At 38.3% G+C, this 19,073-nt stretch overlaps 1 protein-coding gene across 1 annotated transcript; it reads right to left on the reverse strand.

The window, feature by feature from the left end:
* Positions 1 to 1,952: 1,952 nt before the first annotated feature.
* znf654 (zinc finger protein 654) lies at positions 1,953 to 18,179 on the reverse strand. Its single transcript, XM_041807807.1, has 12 exons — positions 18,051 to 18,179; positions 16,950 to 17,095; positions 16,171 to 16,252; positions 13,244 to 13,379; positions 12,530 to 12,732; positions 12,184 to 12,320; positions 11,811 to 11,952; positions 10,172 to 10,456; positions 8,924 to 10,075; positions 4,236 to 4,978; positions 2,934 to 4,012; positions 1,953 to 2,846 (listed from the first exon to the last, which is right to left on the reverse strand). Exons 1-12 carry the CDS (start codon positions 18,174 to 18,176, stop codon positions 2,842 to 2,844), a joined length of 4,236 nt encoding a protein of 1,411 aa, XP_041663741.1. The 5' UTR covers positions 18,177 to 18,179; the 3' UTR covers positions 1,953 to 2,841.
* Between the last annotated feature and the right edge of the window lie 894 nt (positions 18,180 to 19,073).

The following is a 19,073-nucleotide window of genomic DNA, read 5'->3' on the forward strand; positions in this document are numbered from 1 at the left end:
AAACAAATAACGGCTGAAAGAGGCTGCAGTGAAAGCCTAGAAAAGACATGCAAAATAGAATGTAAAAGTTTGGTGATGTCAGTAGGTCACAGGCTTGGTGCAGGTATTGCAAGCAAAGGATTTTGATCTACCTTAAATATTAAGTCTTATTCCCTTTAATCTATGTTAAGTCTCTATGTTCCAATATTTTTTCCCCCCTTAAAAAATGGTGTTCCCTTACAAATAATTCTATCTTCTAGGTTGTGTATCAGATCCAGATGTAAATACCAGGAAATAAAAGCTGAAATGTTGATTTCATGTCTCATATTCAGCTTTGATGGCAAACCTAAATGTTTTCAGTCTACAGCAAAAAAAAAAAAAAAAAAATGGACTTCTTGTTTCAATACTTTTGGAGGGAAGTACAAATGCAACAAAACAGGGGAAAAAAAATCACATCCATAAAAGCAGGTTTTAAGTTCCATTTGTTTATTCAAACAAAATGAATCAGTTTTTTAATAAAAATAGAAGGGCAATCATATTTACCTTTACAAATACAAGCTATTAACATTTATACATATAAATAAGAAGGTTTAAGAGTGCAATCCAATAAAAACATTTCATTAAGTTATTAAACTGACTCAAATAACCATCTCAGATTATATACATCACAAACAGCTGATTTGAAATGACCTACATATTAAAATACAAGATCATGGAGTTAAACTGAGTAAAAATGAAATTCAACACTGTATCCAATTATAATGTTCATCAACAGTCTAACACTATCATCAAGGCTTGGCACTGGTAAAATTCAAACATGTCGTAATGCTGTACAGAATAATAACACGAGTGAAGGAAGGCAGACGAACACAGACTCTTTTTGGTTGCTGCTTTATGGAGCAATTTCCTGTTGGCGTACCATGACTGGAAGACCAATCAAAAGTGGCAGATCCAATCCTGCTTTATTACGTAAGACCACATTTAAACTTGTATTTGTAAAAATACAATTTCTTGCAGTTTCTCAAAGTTTCTTTTTTAAACTGATGTTTTGACGATTTATTTATAGATATACGGAAACAGGACTATATTTGTCTGCACCCCCATTAAAGTAGAAGCTCAGAATGGTGAATGATACTTTAAGATGATCAATAGCTGTATGTGCTGAACATACTGCTTATAATATATAGCATTTAAAATCCATACTGCAAGTGCAAAATAGAGTAGTGTTTTAAAATCATAAGCTGGAGCTACAGTTGTAAGAAGAAGTATGTGAACCCTTTGGGATTTCTTGGATTTCTGCATAAATTGGTCATAAAATGTGTTCTGATCTTCATCTAAGTCACAACAATAGACAAACACAGTATGCTTAAACTAGTACCGCACAAAAAAATTATATGTTTTCATGATTTTATTAAACAAAACATGTAAACATTCACAGTGCAGGGTGGAAAAAGTATGTGAACCCCTAGGCTAATGACTGGTTGACCCTCCTCTGGCAGCAATAACCTCAACCAAACGTTTCCTGTAGTTGCAGATCTGACCTGCACAACGGTCAGGAGGAATTGTGGACCATCCCTCTTTACAAAACTGTTTCAGTTCAGCAATATTCTTGGGATGTCTGGTGTGAATCATTCTCTTGAGGTCATGCCACAGCATCTCAATCGGTTTGAGGTCAGGACTCTGACTGGGCCACTCCAGAAGGCATTATTTTCTTCTGTTGAAGCCATTCTGTTGTTGATTTACTTCAATGCTTTGGGTCGTTTTCCTGTTGCATCACCCATCCTCTGTTGAGCTTCAGTTGGGGTAGCCTAGGGGTTCACATACTTTTTCCACCCTGCACTGTGAATGTTTACATGTTTTGTTCAATAAAAACATGAAAACATAATCTTTGTGCAGTATTAGTTTAAGCGGACTATGTTTGTCTATTGTTGTGACTTAGATGAAGATCAGAACACATTTTATGACCAATTTATGCAGAAATCCAAGAAATTCCAAAGGGTTAAAATACTTTTTCTTGCAACTGTATGTTTTGGAAATCACACATTTTGAGAAGACGTGCCCTTCTGAAAATGACTAAAAACCCTCTACAAGCAAGGAAAAAATAAACTGAAAGCCAAATCCTCAATACCAACTCATTTTTCGGCACAAAATTGGAGAGTAAATTATTTTTGTCCAGGAAAAAGAAGTGGTTCACACCTTGTGCTCAGTCCCAGCAAAACATTTGAAGAATGAGAGTTATTATTTAGTAATGTGGGAACTGGGCAGAACGCAAAAAATTCACATTTACTTAAAATGAATGTGTGAATTTTCAAAGAGATTAAAAATATCATTTTGGCCAACTTTACCTGTCTGCTGAAGGCCTCAGAATATGACCCATTTATTCTGCAATATTAAGAGGTCAAACTGATAGCAACCAAATACAAGTCAAAATTTAAAGCTGCACATGACTTTTGTTCAAGCAATTGCTTGTTTTTCATGTTGTCTTCTGTCAGTTTTTTTTTTTAAATTACTGACAAAAATATAACTTTCTGAAAGTAGTGAATACTGACTTATTGTGAGTTTTAGATTTACCACAGATTTGTCTGTTTTACAAACCTGATACAGGTGGTATTGATTATATTTCACAAAGCAAGTGCTCAAAACTAGTTGTAAAAATTATTGCTTCAAAAAAGGTCCTAAAAATTAAATGAACAGCAGAAAAAAATCCACAAACTAACCATTTTGGCACATCATGTTTCCTTTGTTTACATACTTGTTAGAAAGCATCAAATAAGTCCAGTGTTCCTTTGTCTTCAATGCTTGTCCTGAGCCTGGTAGCAGATTCTTGTGAGCACTCTTATCTAGACATCCTCTTCTCTTCCACTAACCTAAAATGAAAATAAAAGGATAAAGGTTAGAAAAATTACCACAATTATGGTTTTATACTCTGTTAGCAGTGAGTCAAGCCTTCTTACTTTCATCATCAGAATCAAAGCCAAAGAGAGCAGAGCAGGTGTTCAGTGCTTGGTGTTTTTGTAATTCTTCGATGCTGCCAAACGAGGAAAGGCATTTCACACAGCGATGTCTGATCTTGTTCTCTGGAGCAACATTTTCCTCCTTTGGCTGAGTTTTAGGATCAGGGATGTTCTTTTTAGTTGCCTTCCAGTAGATTGTTTTCTTTTGAGCAGGTTCTTCTTCAGACCTTCTCTTGCGCATTGAGGTCACAGACTCGTCCAGGTAGGTGGAGGGCGGTGGCCGAACAAAATTAGCTTTTGCTGATGTGCCATAAGTGGGATCATCTGGTTTGAACGTTTTGTGCTCGGTGATGGTCGGCTCTCCAAGTCGATGGCGAATAACTTCATCTGTAATAGACATATCCTCACGGTTTTTGACATCCAAGGGGTCTAACTCAGTGCGAGGTTTCTTTTGAGCACTCCTCCTTGGAGTAGCTGTAGCAGCACCAGTAGAGGAAGGAATGATATTTCCCAAAGACACTTGACTTACTGTCCCAGCCACATATCCATTGACAGCAGCTTTGATGTCGTCCAGCTGATAGGTCTCAGAGCAGTTTTCAGATTTTAACTGTTCCTGACAGATGGTTAGGGTTGGCGTTTCACAAATTTCATCAGACTGATTTTCAGTTTCGATAACTATAAAATCCTCAAGATTGGAGGCCTCGGCACGTTCAAGAGCAGGACTCAACCTCTGCTCTGTTTTGTTCTGCAACCATATTTCCTCTACTTTCACCCTCTGCTTCCACGGTGCTTCAGCACTTTGTCTCTGTCTGCTGGGCCCCACCTCGAGCTCATCCCTTTGAGGTGTTGGGTTGTAATGTCTCCATTCGTGGTCATAGAGACACTGAAGGCTTGGAAAAAGCTTCTCACAGGCTGTAAATGGGCACTGAGGCCTGAAGGGCTGGTGGGTACTGATGTGGTCTTTCAGTTCCTGTTGTGTCAAGAAACGCTGGTTACAGTCCAAATGGTAGCAGAAGTATTGGAGAGGATTGTCATGCTGCTTCATGTGGTCCTTGTAGTGCTGGAAGAACTGTAGTTTCCTGCGAAAAGAGCAATGAGCAATGTGATGAAAAACCAATACATAGCATTAGCTATAATGTACACCAACACAATGGATGCAGAGCTGTGCAAGGAAACCTATATCCTGACTTTGTAAATCATTCTTGTTTAAAAGATTTATTTTTTAAAAACAGCAGATGATTGTATAAAGATTTTAACAACAGAAGACAGTCTGTAAGGTACCCAACATAGTGTTTATCTTACCTAAGGCAAAGTGTGCACTTGTGTTTGGCCCAAACAAAAACTTTATCCAGAACTGCCTCATCACTGATATGGCATTTTACCGCATGCCTCATGAGGGTGGAGCTGATCCTCAAGAATACCCTGTCACAGGACTCTGAGGGGCACAGGTGATACTTCATGTCCACAACACATCCATTTTGTCCTTCTGGCTGCTCCTCACCCACTCCTTCTCCATCTTTTTCTATTACAGGTTGATGTTTAACAATCACCACGCCATCTTTAATGATCACCTGATCATCCTTGAAATCTATCAGCTCAGCAGTACCGGGGCGTGGGTTCTTGGACTTTTTGTTGACCAAGCATGTCTTTTTTATGAGGGTTCGGATGTTTCTGATGATTCGAACGTCCCTGTCTAGGTCTGACACTTTCTGCTTGACTTTCTTGCTAACCTGAGGCTGGGTTGGCTGTTCCACATTATTCACTATTCCATTTTCATTCGGAGTTTCCTCAGAGGATGGCTTGTTATCATCAGAGTTCTGCTTGAACATTTCATCTATGTGGTCCAGAACATGCTTTTTGGCAAAGGGGAGATGTTTAAAGCGTTTTCCACAGAGTATGCACTTTCTTTTCTTAAGGTGTGACAGAGCATGCCTCATAACATTCAGGCCTTTGTAGTCTTTGCGGCACAGTGTGCAGTAAAACTTCAAGTGGGCGTATTGTTGGGTGCGGAGCATTCTCTCCCTCCAAGTTCTCTTGACACCCACCTGAAGGAACACAAACAAATCACTGAAATCAGACCTAAAAGGTTACATGAAAAAAACAACAGAATCAAATAACACGAATGAAGCTTGAAGCCTCTCTTATATGTCAAATTAATGCTTGTCGTACAATACATTTACATACAGTTGAGTCAATCTACAGTTAAAGCTGCCTATGGCGACATCCAAAGGCAGACAACACTCATCAATAGGGGTGTAAAGGTACGTGTATTTGTACCGTACCAATTCGATACGGGCCTCTCGGTACGGTACAGACTAGGGGCGCAACGGCACAGGTAAGCCACAGTACAGTCCGTACCTCAGTTTTTGGGCCACGGTTTCGGTACGTGTTTTGTGCGTAAAGAGAACAACTTTTTTCCCTCCCGAAAGTATCTCTTTATTTTGATTGTCAGTAGAAACTGCATTTCACAGTAAACAAATTCCAGAGAGGTAAACAGTTTCAAAAGAAAAAGTTCATTTTCATCCTTGACAAATTAAACATAAGAATACTTCGCTATAGGCTATATTCAGGGTGTTAAGTGCAATATCAATTAACCAGTATGGGAATCAGCTATTTATTCCTCTGCTATTGCATTGTTAATTTTGGCAGCTTTTTTTAATTTTAGTTTTATTCTTTAAATGAAATACATTTTAGTTTTAGTCAGATTTTAGTCATTTCTACCCTTTTTAGTTGTAGTCTAGTTTTAGTACATAAAAAGTCCTCACATTTTAGTCTTTACTTTTATTCCAAGCATTTATTTTCTTGCCTAAATCTGGTACTAAATCATGGTAGTGTGTTCTCTGCACTCTGCCAAACCTGGGGTCCCTGCTTTCTACTGCTGAGAGGCAGAAGAGATACAGATAAATTACATTTTGACAGATTTACCCACAATGGAGAAATATCACAGATTTTGAATGTCAGATGAAAACTACATTACATTTTAGTCTAGTTTTAGTCATTTTGACAAAAATTAAACTTAGTTTTGTCAGTTTTAGTCATTACAGATCTGTTTTGTTAGTTTTAGTCCAGTTTTTGTCATGGAAAAAATTGTTTTAGTCATAGTTTTAGTCATAGTTTTAGTTGACAGAATTAACACTGTGCTATTGTGAGATTTTTTTGTAAGAAGATAAGCCTGTCAACTAGGGATGGCACGATTACCCGTTTTCACAATTAACTGCGGTATTAAACTTTACTATTAGTTAATGGTAATGTTTCCTAAATACCGTCAATTTCAGGAAAAGATTATGCCAGGAAAAATATTTATACGACAGCGCAACCCGCCCAAAACGAAAACAAAGTTACACAACATCCGCGTGTCACCGCCTCCTGTTGCTTCATGCAGTTGCAGGTGGAGGCGTGTCACAGTCCCAAACATGCTACAGCAGGGCAGAGGAAGAGCCGTTCCCTCCGAATAAACGGTTGAAGTCAGCCGTGTGGGATTTTTTTTTGATACAAAAAAAAAATTACCAGGATGTCATTGTGGAAGACGGCCAGCTTAAATGTAAAACATGCCACAAAAAAGTTGCTGTGAAATCAGGCAATACTTCAGCTCCACCGTCCTGTGTTTGGGAAGCATTATATCAGGATGCTTACTCTGTCTACAGTTTTCACTACCTTGTCATTGTATTCGGGGGTGAAACCAAAATTAACCGACATCACTGGTTTGAATGAAGCCAGTGCCTCTTCAAACTGTTGTCTCTCAACTCTGCTGGTGCTGGCCATGCCTCTTTGTTTTTTTTTCCGCTTATGTGTGTGAGCTGCAGCGGGAACCCGGCTCCAATTACAACAACAGTGATTGGACATTAACTTGGAGGGAGGGCTCTTCTCCTGCCTGGACAGGCGCACATACACACAGACACAATGGCCTGTAAAGCATCAGCTCAAAGTGAATTACAAATCCAAAAACCCGTGGTCCATAAAGGCGTATTTTCCCGTGCAGAGTGGACCGAACGGTTCAATATTTTACCGTGTACTGTTGCATCCCTCGTACAGACGTGTACCATATGAATACATGTGGAACGAAGCTCATACACAGACAGAAAACCAAAGCGCAACTCACTGTCACACTGTCCTGGCAACCACACAACCACAGCAAACAACAGCAAAAGCCTGAATATTCCCAGATAAAAGTGTCCTGTTTAGGAACACTGTTTCCCAGTAAAATACAACAGTGGACCAAGACAACAACAGTAGCACTGACATTATTCAGCAGCTGTGTCACTGACAACACGTCGCCCAGCAGATCTATCAAAGCATTTTAAAAAGGCTCCACTCAAACAAGAATGTCATTGTAATGAGGAGGAACAACAAAAAGTCTTGCCAGCCAGTTATGAATTTCCTATTCTTTAAGATAGTTTTTATTATAACACTGGTGCTCTGGCTCTGTGAATAAAATTAATTTTGCCTTCAACTATCAGCCTCAGATATCACTCAGATATAGATATAGATATATAGATATATATATAGATATATATATATATGTGTGTGTATGTATATATATATATATATATGTATATATATATGTGTGTATATATAAATATATATATATATATATATATATATATATATATATATATATATATATATCTCTATATATATATATAAGATCATGACCTGTGTGTGTGTGTATGTAAGTCCCAGTGGCTTCTTTGCGGTTGGCTTTAAGTTGCTAGCATCTTTAGCAGCCCGGGCGTCGTCATATACTTTCAAAACTCCATCGAAGCAATGGTTATGTTTCAGGTGACTGATCAGGTTTGAAGTATTGAAGCTTGTGCTACTTTTCCCTCCTCGTGGCCTGGAACAACTGTTACAAATAACCAGCAAACTGTCTTCATCGGAAACTCTGGAGAAGTCCAGCACAATCGATGCCACGTTCTCTGTTTTCAAACGTAAGCACGCTGCGCTGCATGCTCGTTGTGCTGTTCCCACATTTGCTAGTCATTCTTTCAGCCTTTTTAAGTTCATGTTTCTATTGTTTATTTGTAATGTGGAAAAATACTGTGGATGTCAATACAAGTCAGTAACTACCAAAATTATGACTGAGTTAATGAGTTGTTTTCCAACATGAGGGGGTATTCTTAAATTTTCCCAGTCAGAGAGAGTTTTCCTTTTTATGCCGACATCACTTGAACGCAGCATTCACTGCAGGCCATTCAGGTCTCATAGTGGGAGTGGGGCACTGCCGTGCTGACAAAAATATATATGTTGTCAGGGCTAGTCATCACGATATCGGACTTGTCGGAATGATGTAATAATTTCCTGTTATTGGCCTGATAATTATCGGCCTGATAGTTATCGTGCACCCCTAATTTTAATACAATTTAGTTTGTTTTTTTTATGTATTCGCTTCAATTACCACACCGCAAACATATCGAACCGTGACTTCAAAACCGAGGTACGTACTGAACTGAAATTTTTCTGTACCGTTACACCCCTACTCAGCAACTTCTGGGTTACAGCTCGGCACAGGAACTGTTGAGCATGTGCAAAACGCCAGGACAGTTTGTGGTCAAATGAAGTGAAAAGTTCAAGGGGGAAGTACTATTCACACAGGACTAGTATTACCTGCAGACCTCTGATAATTTGTGAATTACCCCCCGACAAGAGTGTTTGGTGTGGTGCATTTGCATGGGATAAGTGAAGTCTGCAATGTACTCAAATTTACAGATATTTCTGAAGGAAAACACAAGGGTGCTGCTATGAAAATACACAGTGAATTTCATCTCTAAAATTCATACAAAAAATGCAATGAAGTGCACGTCACATTCTGTCGGTGCATATAAGCAATTGAAATATTTCATCTAACTCTCCCATTAAACATCAAGGTTACATAAGTCACCTGTGCAAAGCTGCAGCTGATTGTTGAGTGACATATTTCAAACTGTAAATTTTGTTGTGCATGAAATTTACACAAATTTGCCCAGTGATGTGTTTTAATAAAACAAACTGACCTTTCTGTTTGAGTCCTCTGTTTCCTCTTTGGGTTGGAGCGTCTCTTCTGTGTCCTCATGAAGGTCCTCAGGTGCAGGATATTCTGAAGGTTGCTTCTCACTCTCAGGGCATTTGGATTTAAGAGAGTAGCTGTGTAACTGCTCGATTGGGCAATCCACTAACTCTAAGGGTGGACCATCAAGCTCTGGTTCAGCTTCAATAGCAGCTTGAGGTTCACCTGAAGGACCTTCAAGGTGTGGTAGAGATTTTTCTTGTATTTGTTCATCAAGGCTGCTACAACATGCTAGGTCTGTTTGTTTCTTGTTTTCATTCTCAACATTTGGCTCAACTTTTACCTCAGACTGCCACTCTTCCTGTTCACTTTTAACTTCAAATTCAATCTTGTTGTGAGAGATGTCTGGCGTATTTCTTAGGTTACTTAACTTCTCCAAACCTGACTCCTCCTCTGTAACTGATATTTCATTTTCAGGGTAGGATAGTTCCAATTTCTGTAAAGGTTTCCGTCCTCGCTTCTTCCCTGGGATTTTGACTGTCTGTACTTGTACAGGCACCTGTACTGGCTCAAACCTCGGAAGACCCTGTAACCATCTTTTACGGCCCTTCCTTTTCAGTATTTGGCTCTTCACACATCTAGACAAGTATTCTCTTTTTCGGTCTCGAGGATGTTTTACTGCTGCAGAATTTTCCTTGTTGGTGTGATTCCGTCTCAGTGAATACATGGTTTTGTGGCTTGAAGATTTGAGATTGTATTTAAATTCTGGATCATCACCAAAGTCCACCTCCTCATCAGATATAGGTTTTTTCCTCCGCAGCACTCGTCTCCATTGTCTTCTCTTTATGAGAGGTTTGTGTGATGGGGCAAAACCCTTGATCTTTGTTCCAACTTTAGCCTGCTTTTCTTGAAAGTCTTGGTTCTCTATAACAGTTTCTGTGCATGGGCAAGAATTGAAACCTTGAGTGCTTAGGACATTTTCAAAATCATTCAGGTCATTCATTGATAGCTCTTCTCTGTACTGCTTCTCCTCTTCTTCCCTCATCTCATTGAGAACTGCAGCCTTCATGACCTTGTCATTCATCAGCTCTAGGCACTGGGTCCTAATGGCCAGCAGGTTCCAAAACTCAGGGTCAAAACACAGGCGCTCCTTGAGCATCTGGCAAACAACAATGGTAAAGTGTTAGACACAAGTCAAACTGTAATTGTTTTTTTATTTTATTGCATTATTTATTCCCTTTTATGCCCATCTAACCTGCAGAATGTGGAAGCGCACACAGGTGCGGACAGGGTTGTTGTGGGGGTGCTGCTCCTGGTCTGGGTGCATGTAAAGCAGGCAGACGGTTCGGTACGCTTCCAGGCTGCGTTCCTGGCAGAAAACCAGCAGAGCACATGCTCTACAGATCTCCAGGTCATGGGGAAGCAGGAAGGCGATGGTTTTGCAGACCAGGGAACGGGTGACACTGTCAGCTTGTATGTCACACAGCTGCAATGCCCTGGCACAAAGCTCCACACAGACCTGGACTCCTTCACCCCCCAGCTGTCCAAAAACACACACTTAGTATTAAAACAAGGTAAAAAAGTGCACATTTTTGTTTATATACCTATACCTCTACATCTAATCACAGGCATGTTAGCTGCATTTTAAAGTCTAGCGGTCTTTGAATGGGGAGCTTCTAAATGTTTAAAGGTTGCATGATCTGACAAATATTATCCCATGGTACAAGCATTTAGTATCATTTTTCAACATCCAAATAAGTCATTCTGTTTTAGAGCTGTATCTGTAGACAAAGGTCACATTCTGAAATAAAGTTTAGAAGATTAGATTAGGTTCAGACTGGCCTAAGGCCTTTTAGATATTTATTAAAAAATTAAAAACCTTCTAATGTGGGAAATGGGCAAAATTTCAACTATATTTGTTAACACTGTCATTGTCAATACTTTAAAATCTGGAACAAGTCAAGTCGTACAAGCCGTAGTCTTCCCAAAGGGACACATGTTTAAACTGTTGTCCTGCATGACAATTTTAATTTTTTACAGCAAAGTCTAAAACTAGAAGTTTCTGTGCAGTTGTGTTGCTCTTGCATTTGTTGTTGCAATATGGCATAGAAAGCCTGCGAGTTGCTCTGCCCTCCTCCACCCCTTACCCGTTCTCCTTACGGGGCAGTGCTCTCTGTCAACCAGCACTCTACACATTTTATTTACTTAACAGTATACTTCCCATTTTCTTTCAATGCAGTTATGACCTGATGAAGGGGAAAGCAGTCAGAAACCCTGCTGTGCCAATTTGGATTGTAGTGTTATGCATTCCAGCACATTATGAGAAGTGAAGTCAAAGCGGCTTCTTGCAATACAATATGAATGGGAATGAATTTTCAATCACATAAAGTCTCGTGCATTGTGTGATAGTGGCGGCTGCAAAGACTTTGTCTGCCTGTAGGTTTTTTATCATTAGGTTGGCATATATTCACAACTAAAATCAAGGTAACACAATTAGAGGACAGTTCATAAAGTTTTTTGGTTGTGACAAATGTGTATGGGCATGTTTTATTGGATTTTATCACAGAAAACAATTTAACCTGCTGTTAAAATCTTAGGCAATCATGTATAATTTTTTTCCCGAATTTTTCTTGGGAGGGTTCACCATTTCTTAGAATACAAGTAGGGGGTGCTCTAAGGAAAAATGTTGAGAACCACTGCTTCAAGGGATGCCATTCAAAAAATGTTTATATACCAGAATTTGTACCGCAAATTTTATTTTAGGTAAAGAACAGATACATCTTTGGATTGTTCAAACACATTAAGATTCAAAATTCCTATAGTGCAGCACATTCGATTGTTTGTCCAGGGGCAAAGGAGGTTAAAAAATGGGGTTTTTTCTACATTAGCAGTACCTCTGTGGTGACAAGTTTGATGAAGGGGAAAATAGCTCGGACGTTAGACGCAGAAGAAGCCAACTGCAAACACTCTGCAAGGAAACCTTCTCTGGAGGAATGAGCCCTTAGATGCAACCTGCTCCAGATGAACACCAGGTCCCTGTGAATGGTAGAGGATGACCAGTTATGACATCAAGCCAAGTGAAATGTTAATTAAGCAACAACTGTTCTAAACCTCTAGAAAATACTGCATCAAAATATAAAAATAAAGCTGGGCCAATTATCATGATATTTTTAGCAAGAATTAGAAAGCATGCTAAATTACAGTAACTATTACCAGTGAGGCAGGGATATGTTAAATGTGAAGCCTATATCCTAAGTTTCTTCTCACCAGATGTAGTACATGTCTCCATTGTGTAGCTGCTGGGTTAGAAAAGATTTACAAAGCGACAACAGAAGCTCATCCTTTTCAACTCTCTCTGTATTGCAAATGATCTCTACAGCATCACGGCCATCTATCTCTGCCATCTGAAACATAGAGCAGAGGTACACACATGCATAAACAAATCATAAAGGGAATTACAAATCACGCAAAATATTTCTGCTGTGTGGCACTGCTGTGTGGCACTGCTGTGTCTGACTATTGTTCTTGACACATCACCCTTTCCACCAACCACTAATAAATACTCATCTAAACAGTCCCAATATAGTTTGTCCTTCTACTCTTAGTCTCCTACCTCTTTTTGCAGATGTTCATGCAACGAGGCTTTGTAGAGGCAGGTCAGGTAGGCCTGATGGAAGTACAGATGCTTTCCAGCCTCACGATTCTCCATGCAGCTTTTAGCCAGGGCTTTGGCCTCTTGCAGTCGCTCACAGGCCTGCAAATAGCGAACTCGCAGCTCAAAGAACACCGGCAACTCTGAGCTCAAGTGGTCCTCAACTGCAAAAAAGTGAATTACACAAGTCATTTTTTAATGTTTTTGGGATATTTACATAGAGGTGTTGTCTCGGGCAATGATAACTACACCAACACCGATGCTGTTCTCTTCTGGTTATATAAGTAATTCTACAGGACAGGGTTTTTTTTAAATCATACATTATTTGAAGCAGGAGTTATGCTTGTGTGCATAAGACGAAGGAAGACAACAGCTGCAGCTGAACTCTGTGTAAAGTGTAAAATGTATATAGTAGAGCAACGTGTGTCATCTTTTGACTGATTACAATTGTGAAGACCTAACAAGTGGTCTTATCTAAAAAAAAAAAAGTCTTATCACAAAAATTAAAATGCAGTGTCCTCTGTGTGTATGAAGTATTAGTCTGTCACAGGGCCTTTTAATTGACTGTACGCTCCCCCTCGCCCACAAACAGCTGGGATCAACTCCAACCCCTACAACCCCAAACAGGATAAGAGGCAAAGTTGACGGCTGGATTGATTATGATCAGGTGCCAACCCTCTTGTGGTGACAAGTCCGCCTCCTTAAGGATTCCTTGAAGCACTGGATTCTCCCATGGGCCTCCTGCTTTGATGATCTGCTTCACATGCTGAAAGTAGATGTTCCTGTGCCTCTGGAGCCGAGTACTGCACTCCTATCAAGAGTTGAAAAGAAAAATGATTCATTCAGATCCTCTAGGAAATACCAAACAGTTCAGTGTGGCTACTAATCAAAATAAAATCTCCTTAGATATACTGGTAGACAGGGCTTGACATTGACACCCACCAACTAGCCAAATGCGGGTGGATTTCACCGTTGGAGGGTAGCAGATGGTGAGCTGAATTTATCAGTGTCACAACTAATGCTTCACTCTGAAAGTGCTTGTCAGTTAGCCCTTATGATTTAGACTTGTTACAGAGAGGCTGTTTGGCACATAAAAGCTCAAAATTCCCTCCAAAATAACTGAAAAGTGTTTTGTCTCTTCATCCATTCGTGCGTATTTTACGCAGCACCAAGGGCTTTGATGCTGTAAGACACACACAAACGCGACACTTACAGACATATACGGACACACACTCACACTGACGTGTTGGTTAGACTGAAGGCTATCTGTTTAGGGAAACTGTGTCAGAATTTGCAGGATAAACTCAGACCTGAACTTTCTCTTTCTGCTTTAAAGTGCCTCTCTGTCCATGTGCGTCAGCACCGTTTATGTGTGTGTGCTCTCCAGCTGTGTGTCTCTGTCGCTCGTGCGAGCCAGGGCTAGCAGTGTGTCTAAATATTGTTTAATTAATACTCCATCTATATTCTTTGTTTGTTGAGAGCGATCCAAATGATAAAAACCTCTGCAAAGGTGCGTATACTTTAAATGTCATTGAAACTTTTAAATGTTTGTATATCCAGGGTTAATTATAAATTTGCCATAAATCGATAATTAACAGTTATAAAAGATGAGAGAAACTCTGAAACTTTAAATCAGTTCACTGAGGCAGTGAGAAACAGAGGCAGAAGGATAAAAGTCTGTAACTGATCCCTTTGGAGTCCAAGAGAATTCAACTAAACAGTGATTTTTTTTCCTTCTTATATTATACATCCGTTGTTTAATGTTCTCCTAATGTGAGCTTCACCACCACATGTAAGTCATCTATCATTTGAAGAGATATTTTAATTAGTATTAGACACACGTATGAAAACATTTCCTCCATACAGTATAGAGCAGAGGACAGGAGCAATTGGACACTTAATATTCTCCGGTGAAGATTTGTCAGAGTGAAAATTAGAGATGTTCTTGTAATCTGCTGTAGCTTTTTCTAATAAACAGCCGGTTAACAGTATTTTAATTTTAGCATAAACTCGATATCCATTAAGAAAATAAAAATCTAAGAGTTTTGACTCTTAGATGACTGTCTCTAACAGTCTGACCCATATCTCAGTAGTGTGCTGTTTCATATGTACAGGGAGAAGTGCTTTATTAGGAGGAGAGCTGATATTGATCATATTGGTGTGGGAAAGCAGAGCACGTGTGTCATATCACATCCTTTGTACCAAATTTGGCATATAGCTCAGAGTTACCAAACACCAAAGTTGTGGCTTGTGGAAATGCTGAGTGGCTAGTAAGTTTGCAGAACCACTGGCCACTGTGGCTGGTGAGCAAAAAGTTAATGTCAAGCCCTGCTGGTAGATAAGAACTATGATAAGACTACTTTTGAGGGATGTTTTTTTGCTAGATGCCATAATTAATACTTCACCACATATTACACATTATTTGTTTACACTTGCTGCTTACAGATAATTTTGGTAGCAATTTAAGATTTAGTTTGAAGACTAAAATGCCTCTGAGTTTCAGTATATTTACGAATTTGTACACTTTTCATAGTTTTTGTTAAGTTTTGTTATTCAAGATTCAAAAAATTGTAGCGTAGTTTTAGTCAATAAAATGTCCTTACTTTTCAGTTATGACTTCGATCAAAATGTTTTATTAGCCACATAGTAAGATTTATGTAACTGTAAACACAAATTATCACATTACCAGTTCTTAAAAAAAATTATTAAGCACAGATGAAAATACTGATGTACCTTGAGTGAGGTACTTTTAACTGTAGATATGGGATCATTAATTGATATTGCTGATTATATTATAATTGAAACCCTTATTGATACTCCTTGACAATTCAGGTCTTTACCAATAATATAAATACTTTTCTATTATTTAGTGGGAAAATGAGACAAAAATATATTTCTTACAGAAAACTTAATGTAAATCTCTTTCACATTACAGGGAAAACATGAATTATTCCCCCCCAACAGCTATTCATTACATTTTCTCTACAAAACCCTAATTTCTGTTGTCTTCATTTAATATCTGAAAATTAAATGAATCACAATATTTTTTTTACCTTCACTTAATAGTCATTTTACCAAGCTGACCTTGTACGCATCATAATGTAAAGTGTTGTCTCATTTAACTGACTCCTGTCCTGCTGGTTTTAACCCAGAGTTTGACAGTGGGTTAATATTCAAACCAACAGAACTTTAAATACAAAGTCTGAGTGGCTATACTACAGCTATTTTAAGCAATGATGAGGAGGAGTCTTCTGCAGCAGCAACTGCTATTATGTGTGTAAAAGCCTCTGCTTGTATTTTGACAGGCATGTGATATGCACAGTGAACAAACCTTATGTATTTTGACTGTCCAAAAGTCTAACACCAATATTTTAGTTTGGTATCTTCTTTACAGACTTCATGCCACAACTTTTATTATCAAATATATATTTTTATCTTGCTATCCTCTTGGATGCTCAAAAAGATTTTTTGTTATACTATTTGTTGACAAAATAACAACTGGCTGCTTACAAATAAAAGAGTATGGCAGCTGGACCTTACAAAGTGTTGTTGAATAAAAAATGATTAAAACAATACTGGAATCAATGGGTATTTTATATTACCAGAAATGAATCAAGGATGTCCTTTAAAGGCTCTTCCACAAATTCTTCTTTGCTAAAAAAGAGCATCAGTTCAAAGAAGCTCCTGCAAAAAAGATAGTAAGAAAACAACATTAGTTTGTATCAAAACATTAACAATTAATAATACATCATAATATTCAAATCAGTCACCTTAAACGTCCTTAATTTATAGTTGATACAAGTGCTAATAACATAAAATAGACAATCATCACATAGCAACATCTGATCCTCTTATCATTTTGGTAAAAGGTAGCATCAGTTTGGTATCCTATATAAAATGAACCTAAAAGGGTTAGCTTACTTGTTGAAAAACAGCAAGACTGAGATGTTCATTGTGGCGTACAGTTAGTTTGGAGAGGGGGACTTTTAAGGACCAGGTTGAGTTGAATTTCCTCCAGAAAATGTATTCTTTTTTCAAGTTTTACTTATATAAAAAAAGCAAACAACATCTCAAATATAATACTTTCTATTATCTACTTACCTTTTAGATTAAGAAAAGAGGGTATTACATAAAAATATGTGCTGTGAGGCAGTTTTACTTATTAATATTTATATGCATATTTTATTCCATACAATTCTGTGGTCAGAATTGTTTAAATATTAAAAATGTTTTCAGAAATCTTTTGCAAGTGATAAAGGTTTTCACACTTCAGTGCAAGAGAAGGTGAGTACTCCTCACTGAAATCAAAATTTAACAGAATATTTAGTCTGTGTGTTCATTGCCAAAAAAAAACTTGCTTTGCAAGTAACATACTACTTACAAGGCCAAACTGCTGAGAACATAGTGGATGTGCTGACAATCATCAGGGAAGGCAGCAGTGGCTGTGGTGAAGCTGCAAAGAGCAGTCCGCAGGACCTTCAGTTGAGGGAGAGGGACATGCCATTGCCCTGTGTACTCCTCTATCAACTATGAAAGAACAACATAAAAATGCTTAACAGTTCAAAAAAACATTGAAATCTTTAACAATTGTAAATTAACAAAAAAATTGACATTCCTAATCCATTATTGTGGTGACATTAAAGGTGCTGCAAGTCATGCCAGTCCAATGTTGTAGGCCCATAGCTGCCAAGAATGTGTACTAGACTTTTTGATTAAAACACTCTAAAAGAAAATTGTGAGGGATATTTGAACTGATTCGCATGGAAAAAAGATAAAAATACATAACTACATCAACATTACTGCACTTTAAATAGCATTGTCTTCTGGCAAACTAAAGACCTTACTGCTATCAAAGTGCACTGCAACAATCAATTATAGCCTACTACACAGTTTATCTGTATGCTACTCTGTTTTGACAAAGTAACTTGATATTAACTCATGCTTCTCTGATTTGTCAGTCCTCTGGTATCCACATTTTTATAGTAATGGTATGCATCATTGAACAGTAACGCTCTCAGTTGTTTTCCATCATTTTAACAACAAATGTAGGTATTTACTTAATCTAATATCTCTAAGCAGGTTATGCGGCGGTTCCTGTACGTAATGTATTATAAATAGCACATACATATAGTTACCTTAGTGAAACACAGCTGCCAAGAGAAAACCCATGTTAACTCCATACCTTTAATTAGCTTAGCCTCCCTGACTAGCCGTTGAGCTAAGTATTATCAACTATCGGTAAGCTGTCTAGAAAAAACACAGTTCCTCCAAGAGGTAGATAGCTAATACCACTGGTAATATCTGCATACCTTCAACTGACCACTCCTGTTTTAACTCAGGCTAAGTATGCCACAATACCAGCTACACAACTGCATAAATAGAGCTTGTCTTGAGGCTAACGATAGCTAGCGGAGCTGGTAGCATTCGCAGACAAACAGACTCCGATGAGGTCGACCATAGCACACAAAGGAGTCTAACATACCTCACAAAACGCAGAGCAATAGCATTTGCTATTTAGAGACGATTCGCTGCTGCAGTGTCTGATATATAAAGTGTCCAGGGCTAATTCTAGCCCGTCTGTTTCCAAATCACTCTCGCTGTCCGCCATACTGTCTGCTGTATCCAGCGCATAGTCAAAGTTGCCAGGTTTTTGACGTAGCATCCTCCTTACACCCAACGGCAACAAACTTGGCAACCCTGTAACAATACTAAACGATACAACTGACAAAAGTTTTCCTTTGTCTGCTTTTGTGTTATGAAAAACACAAGAGACAACTTCTAATTAAATCATCTTAAATCTTAATTTATCTTAAATCTTAAGTGACTGTATAATATAAAACAAGAAAGAGTGTCTATATGAATATATTTAGAGCTGTGCGTACATACAGCATCATCTGGTGGCAAGCAGGCCTACTCAACCAAGAATGAACCACAGCCCAGTTTGAACGCTTTTATCTAAACAATAATTTTTTTTATTTATAGATAAGTAAGTTAATCACAATTTGATTAAAGTCTATAATAAGTGCATTATTATCTATTTTATATATTTTTAGTACGTATGTAAGTAAGTAACCTTTATTTGTATAACACATTAGAAACAGCTTTCAGCTGGCCTATGTGTTTCCCACAGAATGCATAATAAAAAGAAAAAACAGACAAACAACACAGGAGATTTTAGACAAGACATAATAACATGGCACAGAATAAACACACAGAAAGGAAAATGTAGCACAACTTGGAGAAATCTTAAAGCAATGTCAAAAGACAAAGAAAAGGAGTAGGTTTTGAGCTGAGCCTTGAATGAATGTTTAGTGTTTGCACCTCTTATTTGAGAAGTTACATTGTCCCATAGACAAGATCCTGCCACTGAAAAAGCACAGCTACTTCTGAGTTTGCACTGGGCCCTTGAGAGGACCAGGAGGGACTGCTCAGAGGATCTGAAAGATCAGGGTGAAGTATATGGGATTTAAAGGTCTGATAAATAGGAGGGTACTAAACCACAGAG

Source organism: Cheilinus undulatus, linkage group 15 (genome assembly GCF_018320785.1).
Source record: "Cheilinus undulatus linkage group 15, ASM1832078v1, whole genome shotgun sequence".
NCBI classification, from domain to species: Eukaryota; Metazoa; Chordata; class Actinopteri; order Labriformes; family Labridae; genus Cheilinus; species Cheilinus undulatus.

Coding starts and splice junctions, on each gene's coding strand:
- znf654 (XM_041807807.1), bottom strand. CDS start 18,176: ATGGCGGACAGCGAGAGTGATTTGGAAACAGACGGGCTAGAATTAGCC. Junction 16,253..16,949: donor GTTCTCAGCAGTTTGGCCTT/GTAAGTAGTATG, acceptor TCTTTTTTGCAG/GAGCTTCTTTGAACTGATGC. Junction 12,733..13,243: donor GGACTTGTCACCACAAGAGG/GTTGGCACCTGA, acceptor ACTTTTTTGCAG/TTGAGGACCACTTGAGCTCA.